General features: G+C 48.7%; 2 protein-coding genes across 2 annotated transcripts in view; one reads left to right on the plus strand and one right to left on the minus strand.

The window, feature by feature from the left end:
• TSNAXIP1 (translin associated factor X interacting protein 1) overlaps window positions 1-6,016 on the minus strand; it is a 61,286-nt gene extending 55,270 nt beyond the window's left edge. The window contains exon 1 of the mRNA XM_069965954.1: window positions 5,896-6,016. Within this exon, the coding sequence (XP_069822055.1) occupies window positions 5,896-5,945 (50 nt within the window). The 5' untranslated portion in view covers window positions 5,946-6,016. The remainder of the gene's footprint in view (window positions 1-5,895) is intronic.
• Window positions 5,975-12,633, plus strand: part of NRN1L (neuritin 1 like) — a gene marked incomplete at its 5' end in the record, with an annotated part of 32,446 nt that continues 25,787 nt past the window's right edge. The window contains one exon of the mRNA XM_069967885.1: window positions 5,975-6,119. Within this exon, the coding sequence (XP_069823986.1) occupies window positions 5,975-6,119 (145 nt within the window). The remainder of the gene's footprint in view (window positions 6,120-12,633) is intronic.

Consider the following 12,633-nt stretch of genomic DNA (forward strand, 5'->3'; position numbering starts at 1 on the left):
TCTATATTGTGTTTGTCTGTCTGTCTTGTTCTGTGTTTCACTTACGCAGTAGTTGGCATAACTACCCTAAATGGGAATACCCCTTTAATAACCTCACTGATACCAAGGTATGTAAGTGCAAGTATTTCTGCACATGGTGCTCATACTCAATACTGAATCAATAGAGATATTTTGACTATCTTGTTTCTATTTTTTTATCACTTGCATACCATAAGCATGTCTATCGATCCATAATTTCATGCCTTTACCTTCATGGTTTCGCAAGTTTAGTGTTCAGGAGTGTTACGGATGACCTTAAAGGGTGATCCCAGTAATACTGATTAGGTGATAAATATATAATATGGATAGGTAAAAATCTCTAGGGTCCTGACCGCTAGGACCCCCACCATTCATGAGTGTCCCATGAGTAAATGGATAACTTACCTGGAAAAAGTTGCAAAGAGGAAATAGTGATCCAATGTTGAGAAAAATGTTCTATTTTATTTACACTTATTAAAGAGTTTGACATCCCCTATTCTGTCAGATGGTAGAGGGGATTCTAACAGGGCTCTAAATCTTTGATATGAATGGGGCAGTCACACAATTCACTATCTATAACGCCGCTGAAAGGTTTTTATTTATCTCCGGCAGCTCCACAGACAATAAATGGAGCAGTGGCACACATACACAACTTGCTCCTCCAATCACAACAAAAACTCTGGGCCCTGTTTTGGAGATTGCAGGAGATCCCAATGGTCAGATCCTTCTCAATCTGATACTTATAGGTTACTTTAACCCTGAATACCCCTTTATACCTAACACAAGAAACAGAGCATAGTATGACGTGTTTTATGCCGCCATGTAGCTCTTAGTCGACAGTAGCTGAAGGTTAAAATAGTTGTTCCAAACACCTGTTACCATGACATGTACTAGACATGAAGCAACTGGAACAGGAAAGTCTGACACAACAGCGAAATTGGAACAATAGCCCTTGTAGACATATGACAAAATATACCCATACAATTTAAAGAAAACTCAAGTAACGTGGAGCGGTAAGGATATAGTATATTACATCGTAAAATTTGATTATGCCTATGGTTCAAGCCATCAGGTACACATGTAGTACCAGTGTCGGACTGGGCCACCGGAGGACCAGAGCGTCAGACGAAGCAGCAGGCCAGCAGCACAGGCCGGAAGCTCACAGCTGCAGCCCCGCGGTGCCCGAACTTCTCTCTTGCTCGGCAGCGCCGGTGACATCACATCATGTGCGCGGCTGAGCATAAGAGAAGTTCAGGCACCGCGGGGCTGCAGCTGTGAGCTTCCGTGCCTGTGACGGAAGCTCACCCCGGCCCCGTAACTGTATTGCCAAGCCTGCCTCTACCCCTGTCTCTCCGTCTGCTCCCCTTGCCCCTCGTCCGTTCCTCCTGCCCCTTGTCTTCTCTCTTTGCCCTTCAGCTGCTCCCCTGCCCCGTCTTCGCCCCCTGCCCCCTGTCCGCTCTCCCTGCCCCTGTCTGCTCCCCCTGCCCCGTCTTCTCCCTCTGCCCCCTGTCTTCTCCCTCTGCCCTTGTCTGCTCCCCCTGCTGCTCTCCCTGCCCCCAATTTCTCCCCTGCCCCGTCTGCTCCCCCTGCCCCGTCTTCTCCCTCTGCCCCCCAATTTCTCCCCTGCCCCCAGCTGCTGCCCCTGCCCCCTGTCTGCTCCGCCTGCCCCCTGTCTTCCCCTGCCCATCTTCTCTCTCTCTGCCCGTCTGCTCCCCCTGTTGCTCTCCCTGCCCCCCAATTTCTCCCCTACCCCCCCTGCCCCGTCTGCTCCCCCTGCCCCCTGTCTTCTCCCTCTGCCCCCCAATTTCTCCCCTGCCCCCAGCTGCTGCCCCTGCCCCCTGTCTGCTCCGCCTGCCCCCTGTCTGCTCCGCCTGCCCCCTGTCTTCCCCTGCCCATCTTCTCTCTCTCTGCCCGTCTGCTCCCCCTGTTGCTCTCCCTGCCCCCCAATTTTTCCCCTGCTCCCAGCTGCTGCCCCTGCCCCCCATCTGCTCCCCTTGCCCCCCATCTGCTCCCCTTGCCCCCCATCTGCTCCCCCTGCCCCATCTTTTCCCTCTGCCCCCTGCCTGCTCCCCCTGCCCTGTCTTCTCCCTCTGCCCCCTGTCTTCTCCCTCTGCCCCTGTCTGCTCCCCCTGCCCCCTGTCTGCTCCCCCTACCCCCGGTCTTCTCACTCTGCCCCCTGTCTGCTCCCCCTGCCCCCTGTCTGCTCCCCCTGCCCCCTGTCTTCTCCCTCTGCCCGGTCTGCTCCCTCTGCTGCTCTCCCTGCCCCCCAATTTCTCCCCTGCCCCCAGCTGCTATCCCTGCCCCCCAGATGCTCCACCTGTCCCCAAGCTTTTCCCCCTGCCCCCAGCTTCTCCTCCTGGTCCCCAGCTTCTCCCTCTGCCGCCCCCAGCTGCTCCCCCTGCCCCTGCAACCCCAGCTGCTACACCTGCCCCCAGCTGCTCCCCCTGCCCCCCCAGCTTCTCCCCTGCCCCCCAGCTGCTCCCCCTGCCCCCTATCTTCTCTCCCTGTCACCCCAGCTGCTCCCCCTGCCACCCCAGCTGCTGCCCCTGCCCCCATCTTCTCTCCCAGTCACTTCAGCTGCTCCCCCTTTCACCCCAGCTGTTCCCCCTGCCACCCCTAGCTACCTCTCTTCCCCAGATGCCTCCCCTGCCACCCCTAGCTGCCTCCCTTCCCCAGTTAACCCCCCTGCACCCCCAGCTACCTCCCTTCCCGAATCCCCCCAGCTGCCTCCCTTCCCCAGTCACCCCAAGCTGCTCCCCCTGCCCCTCCAGCTGCCTCCCTGCCCCCCCCCAGCTGCCTCCCTTCCTGAATCCCCCCCAGCTGCCTTACTTCCCCAGTCACCCCCAGCTGCCTCCCTTCCCGATTCCCCCCCAGCTGCCTCCCTTCCCCAGTCACCCCCAGTTGCCCGCCTGCAGATGAGTTGTGGTTGGAAAAGTCTTCATGATGGCTGCGCCAGATGGAGAAGAAAGCAAAAAGTGAGAAAGAATCGGAGAAGACATTACCTGTGAGTCATTAGTAAATACACTGTTATCACTTCTATAGTGTGCAGAGCCTGTGTACGGTTTGTGGTAGTGTACTGACACAGCCCCGCTGTCACTAAAGTACATTAGTACAAACTTTTAAACTGCCTAGGAGCTCCCAGGTCCAGTCCAGGGCTGCAGACTGAAGGTCCAGCAATACATCTGTCTACAGTGGCAGTTATCAAAGGATTGTACTACAACTCCCAGCATATCCTGAGGGCTGCAGACTGTCAGTAAATGCTGGGAGTTGTAGTGCCTGCAGCTGTTGTAGTTGGGTCCTAGGTACATTATACACTGGATGCTTTGTGGGAGATCAGAATATATAGATCTGTGGGGGCTCATTGCAAGGAAGTGACCCCAAAAATCACTAATAGGGGATAGAACAAAAACATCTACCCCTACCCCTATTAGTGATGTTTTGGGGTCACTTCCCTACACTGAGCCCCCACAGATCTATGTATTCTTATATGCCACAAAGCATCCAGTGTATAATGCTTCTAGAACCCAAACAGTTGCAGGCACTACAACTCCCAGCATGTACTGAAAGTCTGCAGCCCTCAGGATATGCTGGGAGTTGTAGTACAGTAGTACAATCCTCTGATAACTGGCGCTGTAGACAGATGTATTGCTGGACCTTCATGGCTGATGGTTGTCACCCACAGATTGAAGCCACCAGCAGCCTCTGCACACAGTGATTTATTACAGGGTTGTCCTCTCAGAGACTACAACTCCCAGCATTCCCTGAGAGCTGTATAAATGGAGGGTGTTCTGAGAGTTTTAGTTCAACTGAAAATGTTATTCACAATGGATTTGTCACAGATACAGATGGATCCAGGAAAGGATCGGGTCAGCTTGTCGAGTCTCACTGGTTCTATATTGGTGGGCCCCAAGGATCATTTCCTCTGGTGGACCCCAGGTACCCCAGTCCCCCAGTTGCTGCATTCTTTGGTGGGGCAATATGCTAATGTATATTGTAGCATACACATAATCTACTAGTGACTATATATTACATATGGAGAGTTCATGATCCAAGCAATGAGCACCCCATCTCTTTTTTTTAAAGACTAATCATGTGGTTTTAGACAGGTCAATTGACACAGTTAATGGCTATGTACACATGCCCCAATGTTGCCCTGAGGTTTGTCACTATATAACTAAGCAGATGTACCACTGAGGTGTAGGGAGGAGGATGCTGCTATATAGACACACCTGTCCACAATACTATTTAGGAATCGTATCATTTGGACACATAAAGAAACATATACTAGCAGGGGGAGCAGAAGAAGAGGAAACATATACTAGCAGGGGAAGCAGAAGAAGAGGAAATGTATACTAGCAGGGGAAGCAGAAGAAGAGGAAACATATACTAGCAGGGGAAGCAGAAGAAGAGGAAACATATACTAGCAGGGGAAGCATAAGAACAGGAAACGTATACTAGCAGGGGAAGCAGAAGAAGAGGAAACGTATACTAGCAGGGGAAGCATAAGAACAGGAAACGTATACTAGCAGGGGAAGCATAAGAACAGGAAACGTATACTAGCAGGGGAAGCAGAAGAAGAGGAAACGTATACTAGCAGGGGAAGCAGAAGAAGAGGAAACATATACTAGCAGGGGAAGCAGAAGAAGAGGAAACATATACTAGCAGGGGGAGCAGAAGAAGAGGAAACGTATACTAGCAGGGGGAGCAGAAGAAGAGGAAACGTATACTAGCAGGGGAAGCAGAAGAAGAGGAAACGTATACTAGCAGGGGAAGCAGAAGAAGAGGAAACGTATACAAGCAGGGGAAGCAGAAGAAGAGGAAACGTATACTAGCAGGGGAAGCAGAAGAAGAGGAAACATATACTAGCAGGGGAAGCAGAAGAAGAGGAAACATATACTAGCAGGGGAAGCAGAACAGGAAACATATACTAGCAGGGGGAGCAGAAGAAGAGGAAACATATACTAGCAGGGGAAGCAGAAGAAGAGGAAACATATACTAGCAGGGGAAGCAGAACAGGAAACATATACTAGCAGGGGAAGCAGAAGAAGAGGAAACATATACTAGCAGGGGAAGCAGAACAGGAAACATATACTAGCAGGGGAAGCAGAAGAAGAGGAAACATATACTAGCAGGGGGAGCAGAAGAAGAGGAAACATATACTAGCAGGGGAAGGAGAAGAAGAGGAAACATATACTAGCAGGGGGAGCAGAAGAAGAGGAAACATATACTAGCAGGGGAAGCAGAAGAACAGGAAACGTATACTAGCAGGGGAAGCAGAAAAAGAGGAAACGTATACTAGCAGGGGAAGCAGAAGAAGAGGAAACATATACTAGCAGGGGAAGCAGAAGAAGAGGAAACATATACTAGCAGGGGAAGCAGAACAGGAAACATATACTAGCAGGGGGAGCAGAAGAAGAGGAAACATATACTAGCAGGGGAAGCAGAAGAAGAGGAAACATATACTAGCAGGGGAAGCAGAACAGGAAACATATACTAGCAGGGGAAGCAGAAGAAGAGGAAACATATACTAGCAGGGGAAGCAGAACAGGAAACATATACTAGCAGGGGAAGCAGAAGAAGAGGAAACATATACTAGCAGGGGAAGCAGAAGAAGAGGAAACATATACTAGCAGGGGGAGCAGAAGAAGAGGAAACATATACTAGCAGGGGAAGGAGAAGAAGAGGAAACATATACTAGCAGGGGGAGCACAGTTCCTAATGCCGACCCATCACATGAAGGCAAATAGTTCAGGATCAGGCCGAATGCGATATCCTGTCTAACATCCAGAGACGCCGGTTGTGTTCCCCCACTGACCCTAGAAGGGACACCTGATCCGCCACCTCCATTCACACACATGCAGCCAGCACTTGCGGTACCTAGTGCGCGGCAGGAGGGGCGGCAGCACAGTCACCACGCCGGGCTCCATGGCTCCACGTACGGGCAGCTGCGGTGAGTTTACTGAGCGTTACCCGGGCAACCGAAGACGCACTATGTGGGCGGAGCTCCGTGCTGCAGAGTCTGAAGAACGTCTTGGGAGGCGCAGGGAAGAGATCCCGGTGCTGGAGGACGGGGCAGTGTACATGGCAGCCAGACTGTCACCGTAACTATATAGTCACCTTCCTTATGCCCATGCACACCTATGCCAGCCGCAGTGCCCCACACCACACCTGTGCCAGCTAATGTACCCCATACCTGAGCCAGCCACTGTGCCCTACAACTGTACAAGCCACAGTACCTCACACCTGTGCCAGCCACTGTGCCCCATACCTGTGCCAGACACAGTACCTCACACCTGTGCCAGCCACTCACTGTGCCCCATACCTGGGGCAGCTGCAGTCCCCCACACTTGTGCCAGCCAGTTTAAAGTGTTAACTGTCAGGTGGCCTTTCAGGATGTGCTGTCCAGTGTATGTATGTATATGAGGAGCAGGACTATATCTGGCCATTCCATTACTAGTATAAGCCATTTGTCCCCTGTTAGTACCCGGCAAGCTCCATCTCTGTGTCGGCTTTCCCTATGCTCAGCTGCAGTGTGGATTTAGACAATAGAAGTTTCCAAGCCAGCACTGAGCAGCCTGAGGCTTCATTCACATGTTCAGTGTTTTTCCTGGTCCAGGATTGTAGTCTGCTAGCTACCTACGTGATCCGTGCAAAACTCTCTGTCTTGTCATCCATTTTGCATCCGTGTTTTTCACAGATCTGTTTAAAGCATTTTAAATTACATTGATTACATAACATCCGTGTTTTTCATAGATGAACACGGACGTCACATCCGTGAAAAACACGGATCTCATTTATTTCTATGGGAATTCGTTCCATGCATCCATTCCGAGTAATGACATGTCCTATTTTTTTAACGGCACAGATCATGGATCTGTAAAATCGCGAAACGTCTGAATAGCCCAAAAGAAAGCAATGGGCTGTAAAATTGTCAGTGCTCACGGATCTGCGAGCAAGGACAACTTCACGGAAAGTGTGAATGCAGCCAAACATGTATATCCACCGTTTTTTGTGGCCACAAAGTCTGCACATTGCACAGGCGTTTGTCTCCTTTTTCTGCTCACTCATCTTCCCTCCCCCCACCTCCATAGACTATAATGGGCAATGCAAACTCGTCTTCTCTGTGATGCCATTTTACTTGATAATAAACCGATAAAAAGTGAGGGGCGAGGTAAAAACAGCATTGCTTGAGTTGTGCTCATCTCTAATAATTATATATGTATGTAGATCTTTTTGTGTGTAAGGGGAGTCTTGCAGGTTTTGGCTGTGTTTTTAAGACTAGCAACGCTCTTGATGTAGGTTGCTTAGCACATGGTCCAAATAGCATATACACTATGTGAGATAGTGCTCTAGAGTTGATAGAGGCCTGTATTAGTTGAGGGGTCCAAAATCCATTTGTTTGGGGGGGGGGGGGGGTTTGCTCTGTATTGTGTTTCTGTCCTTCCTGGTTTAGCATTTCCCAGAATGCAATGCTTTCCCTCAGCTGATAATCACAGCCCCCACCCATCAGAATCAGTAAAATTAGTGCTGCACCTGCTTCTGTCTGGTCTGAGATGGTGGATCACTCAGGGGATTGGCATACCTCCCAACTGTCCCGGATCTGGAGGGACAGTCCCGATTTTGGGGTCATGTCCCTCCGTCCCGGTACAGCCCCCATGTGTCCCGCCGCCCCCCGCACCTCACTTACACTGGCAGAGCAGGAGACATCGGCTTCCTGCCCTGCAAAGACTCTTGTGGCCGAAGGCGTCATTCTGCCTCCGGCCACAAGAGGCCGCTCTCTCCCCCATAGCTCCTGCCAGGGCCGGATTATCACAGCTCTGTGGTGCGCCCCCTATACAGTATCAATACCTGGCAGTGAGAGCTGGTGCTGGAGGAGGAGGCTGCCGGGGTCCAGGAAGGGGGCAGAACACATGACCTGCATCACCAGGGAGAGAAGAGCAGTGGTGAGTGCTCTGGGGAGGGGGTGTCTGGGGGTTCTGTCAGGTGTCCCTCAGCTGTACATGGTGCTTATCCCCCCTCCTTCCCCTGCACTCAGTGACCCTGGGCTTGTTCCCCTGAACCTGCTGCTCTCTCTCTCTCTCTCTCTCTCTCTCTCTCTATCCCATCTATCTATCTATCTATCTATCTATCTATCTATCTATCTATCTATCTATCTCCTATCTATCTATCTATCTATCTATCTATCTATCTATCTATCTCCTATCTATCCCATCTATCTATCTATCTATCTATCTATCTATCTATCTCCTATCTATCTATCTATCTATCTATCTATCTATCTATCTATCTATCTATCTCCTATCTATCTATCTATCTATCTATCTATCTATCTATCTATCTCCTATCTATCTATCTATCTATCTATCTCCTATCTATCTATCTATCTATCTATCTATCTATCTATCTATCTATCTAGGAGATAGATGATAGATAAATAGATAGATAGATAGATAGATAGGAGATAGATAGATAGATAGGAGATAGATAGATAGGAGATAGATAGATAGGAGATAGATAGATAGATAGATAGATAGACAGATAGATAGAGAGATAGATAGCAGTAGTGGATTATAATAGGGGCGTTCCGGGTGTCAGCCTGGGGCCCTGAGCTCCTGGGGGGCCCATGACCACCCAAAAAGACTTATACTTTATACTTTTGACCCTGGGCTTGTTCCCCTGAACCTGCTGCTCTCTCTCTCTCTCTCTCTCTCTCTATCCCATCTATCTATCTATCTATCTATCTATCTATCTATCTATGGGCCTATGGTAAAGTTTATCCGCCCCTGATAGATAGATAGATAGATAGATAGATAGATAACAAATGTCAGCAGCACAAGCCATGATGTTGGTGCCAGCAAATTAAATCTTGACCAGAGATAGATGTCTATACCATACGGATACTTCACGGCACTCCAACTTCTATGTTGCAAAAGAAGTGTTTATTCCATCAACGTGCAAAGCATTAACAAATAGTGCAGCACAGCAAACAGTCACAAACGTGACGTTTCGGCGAGTCAATCACCATCACCAATCACCATTTTTGAAAATGGAGATCGACTCACCAAAACATCGCGTTTATTACTGATTTAGGGGCGTGTCTTGGGGTTTAGGGGTGTGTCTTTCGGTGGGGTTAGGGGCGTGTCCATGTCCCTCTTTCCTCTCAGCCAAAGTTGGGAGGTATGGATTGGGTTATCCAGCCAAGCCTCCTGTCTACATCATCAGTCTGTCCTCAGCAAACACACACAATGTGAGACAGAGGCATGGAATATTTGTCTCCTAAGGCTAGGTTCACACTGCGTTTTCAGCATCCGTTTAACGGATCCGTTTTTTTTAACGTCCAGAAAAATAGGGTCCGCAACGTTTTTTGGTCCGTTTTGGTCCGCCAAAAAAAACGGATCCGTTTTTTTTTTATAATGGAAGTCAATGGAAAAACGGATGCACACAAATGAATCCGTTTTTTGCAATCCGTTTTTCATGCGTTTTTTGCAAAAAACGAATGCGTTAAACGGATGCTGAAAACGCAGTGTGAACCTAGCCTAAGGGGGGATAGCAGCAGGAGCAGGAGACAATGTGAATTGGCACAGAGGTAATTTTTTTTCACTTCCTGGATTTCTATCAGCTACCAGTGTGGCAGAACTGTACAGATATGGTAATACATTGTATATTCTCATCTATATAACTTTTAATGTACTTTTAATAGAAAACAAGTTTTTCTTATCCGGAGTTCCCCTTTAACAGATCTATATCCTAGATCAGTGATTTTCAACCTTTTTTGAGCCGCGGCACACTTTTTATACTTAAAAAATCCCGGGGCACACCACCAACCAAAATGGCACAAAATGACACTAAAACAGTACATATTATACATATAGTTCACGGAGTTCACTCTTGGGGGTTTTAAATCAGCTTCTTATCACCACAAGAGCTGCTTTTTAAGCCCTCAAGAGTGACATATGCCGGGCAGAGATCCTTTCAATAAATTATTCATTTTAAAAAAAGTGAAATAAAAAAGGATAACCCCCTCATATATACAATCCCATGTAACCTCATACATACAGTGCCATGTATTCCCATATATATATATATATATATATATATATATATAACAGTCCCATGAAAACTCATACATACAGTCCCACGTATATGAGCACATAATTATCAGCACCATATACTGTGGTGATGTGCACTGTATAGCCACAGTATATGGTGCTGATAATTATGTGGCTCATATAACTGCAGTATAAAGGGGTACAATGAGAAGTACTATGGCCATGAGGCCAGAGTACAAGTGCCCCCTGCTTTGCCCTCATACAGTAATAATCCCCCCTGCAGTATGCCCCATATAATAATAATGCCCCCTGCAGTATGCCCCCATATAATAATAATAATGCCCCCTGCAGTATGCCCCATATAATAATAATGCCCCCTGCAGTATGCCCCATATAATAATAATGCCTATTGCAGTATGCCCCCATATAATAATAATGCCCCCTGCAGTATGCCCCCATATAATAATAATGCCCCCTGCAGTATGCCCCCATATATTAATAATGCCCTCTGCAGTATGCCCCCATATAATAATAATGCCCCTGCAGTATGCCCCCATATATTAATAATGCCCTCTGCAGTATGCCCCCATATATTAATAATGCCCTCTGCAGTATGCCCCCATATATTAATAATGCCCTCTGCAGTATGCCCCCATATATTAATGCCCCCTGCAGTATGCCCCATATAATGCCCCCTGCAGTATGCCCCCATATAATGCCCCCTGCAGTATGCCCCCATATATTAATGCCCCCTGCAGTATGCCCCCATATAATGCCCCCTGCAGTATGCCCCCATATATTAATGCCCCCTGCAGTATGCCCCCATATATTAATGCCCCCTGCAGTATGCCCCCATATAATGCCCCCTGCAGTATGCCCCCATATAATGCCCCCTGCAGTATGCCCCCATATAATGCCCCCTGCAGTATGCCCCCATATATTAATGCCCCCTGCAGTATGCCCCCATATATTAATGCCCCCTGCAGTATGCCCCCATATAATGCCCCCTGCAGTATGCCCCCATATATTAATGCCCCCTGCAGTATGCCCCCATATATTAATGCCCCCTGCAGTATGCCACCATATAATGCCCCCTGCAGTATGCCCCCATATAATGCCCCCTGCAGTATGCCCCCATATAATGCCCCCTGCAGTATGCCCCCATATATTAATGTCCCCTGCAGTATGCCCCCATATAATGCCCCTTGCAGTATGCCCCCATATAATGCCCCTTGCAGTATGCCCCCATATAATGCCCCCTGCAGTATGAGAATATGCACCAATAGTTTTAAAAAAAACAAAACAACAAACCATCATACTCACCTAATCGGCGCTGTGTGTTCTCCCTCCTCTTCAGGCTCCGTCCTGTGAGCCGCGGCGACTGAACCTCCGGCAGGCGTGATGACGTCACATCATCACGCCTGCCGGAGAGGTCACGTCCCGGCCTCCCATAGGCTGCTGGCATGAAGTGCCGCGGCCTATGGGAGTCAATGTCAGAGCAGGACGCTGACAGGTCCTGCTCTGACATTGTGCGCGATTGAATGTTTCGCCCGCTCACTGTGTGAGCGGGCGGAACATCAATCCATCGGCATATCCCTAGAAGCTGCGCGGCCGCAGCTTCTAGGGATATTAAAGGGACAGTTTCTAATTTCCGACCGGGATCCCGCGGCACAGCTGGCGGGTTCTCACGGCACACCAGTGTGCCGCGGCACCCCGGTTGGGAAACGCTGTCCTAGATCAATGCTTCTCAAACTTTTTCTACTGGTACCTCAACCGACAAACAAAATGATTGCTGGGCCTCACCAAACTGACCAGGAGGATGCTTGGGCCTCACCAAACTGACCAAGAGGATGCTGGGGCCTCGCTATCTGTGGTTTAAGACCATGCAAATATAAAAACTATTGCTCAGCACCTCATTTGCCTCCTAATCTCTGTATAACATTAAATAAGTGCAGAATGAGCCAACAATGTTCCTAAACCAGAGATTGTTGCAGTCAGGGAAAGGACTGTGCAGCTTATAGTCACTTCTGTGAATAATGCCTCCTCACCTGGGCCTCACCAACAACTAGGGGGCGCCTCCCAGTTTGAGAAGCACTGTCCTAGACAACCTTCATCTGGCCTTGGACAGAGTTGCAGCAAGTTCTGTTCATGTTGCCATTGTTGTTCTGGAAAACATGATGATAGCTGCAAAACAAGGGTCACTAAGTCCCCATGGACTTACACCATGTTCACACCATTATCAGAGGTTTGGAGGCTGCATTGGTAGCTCTGGCAGATTTGTTGGGAAGAATTGTGCAGTATTTAGCTGCATTATTCACGTTAAATTGACAGACACATGGAAGGAGCCTGGTATAACACAATAGGGTCCATCAGATGGATCCATGTGAACTTGTTACTATCACAGGGGCCCACTAAGGGTACTATTACACGGAACGATAATCGGACGAATTATCGTTCCATGTAATAAATACAACGATCAGCCGATGACAACGATCATCAGCTAATCGTTGATATAGGTTCTGACCTATTTTTGTCGGGCGCCGACCGCGTACCGCTACGTGTAATA

This window comes from Dendropsophus ebraccatus, chromosome 4 (assembly GCF_027789765.1).
Source record: "Dendropsophus ebraccatus isolate aDenEbr1 chromosome 4, aDenEbr1.pat, whole genome shotgun sequence".
In the NCBI taxonomy this organism is placed as follows: Eukaryota; Metazoa; Chordata; class Amphibia; order Anura; family Hylidae; genus Dendropsophus; species Dendropsophus ebraccatus.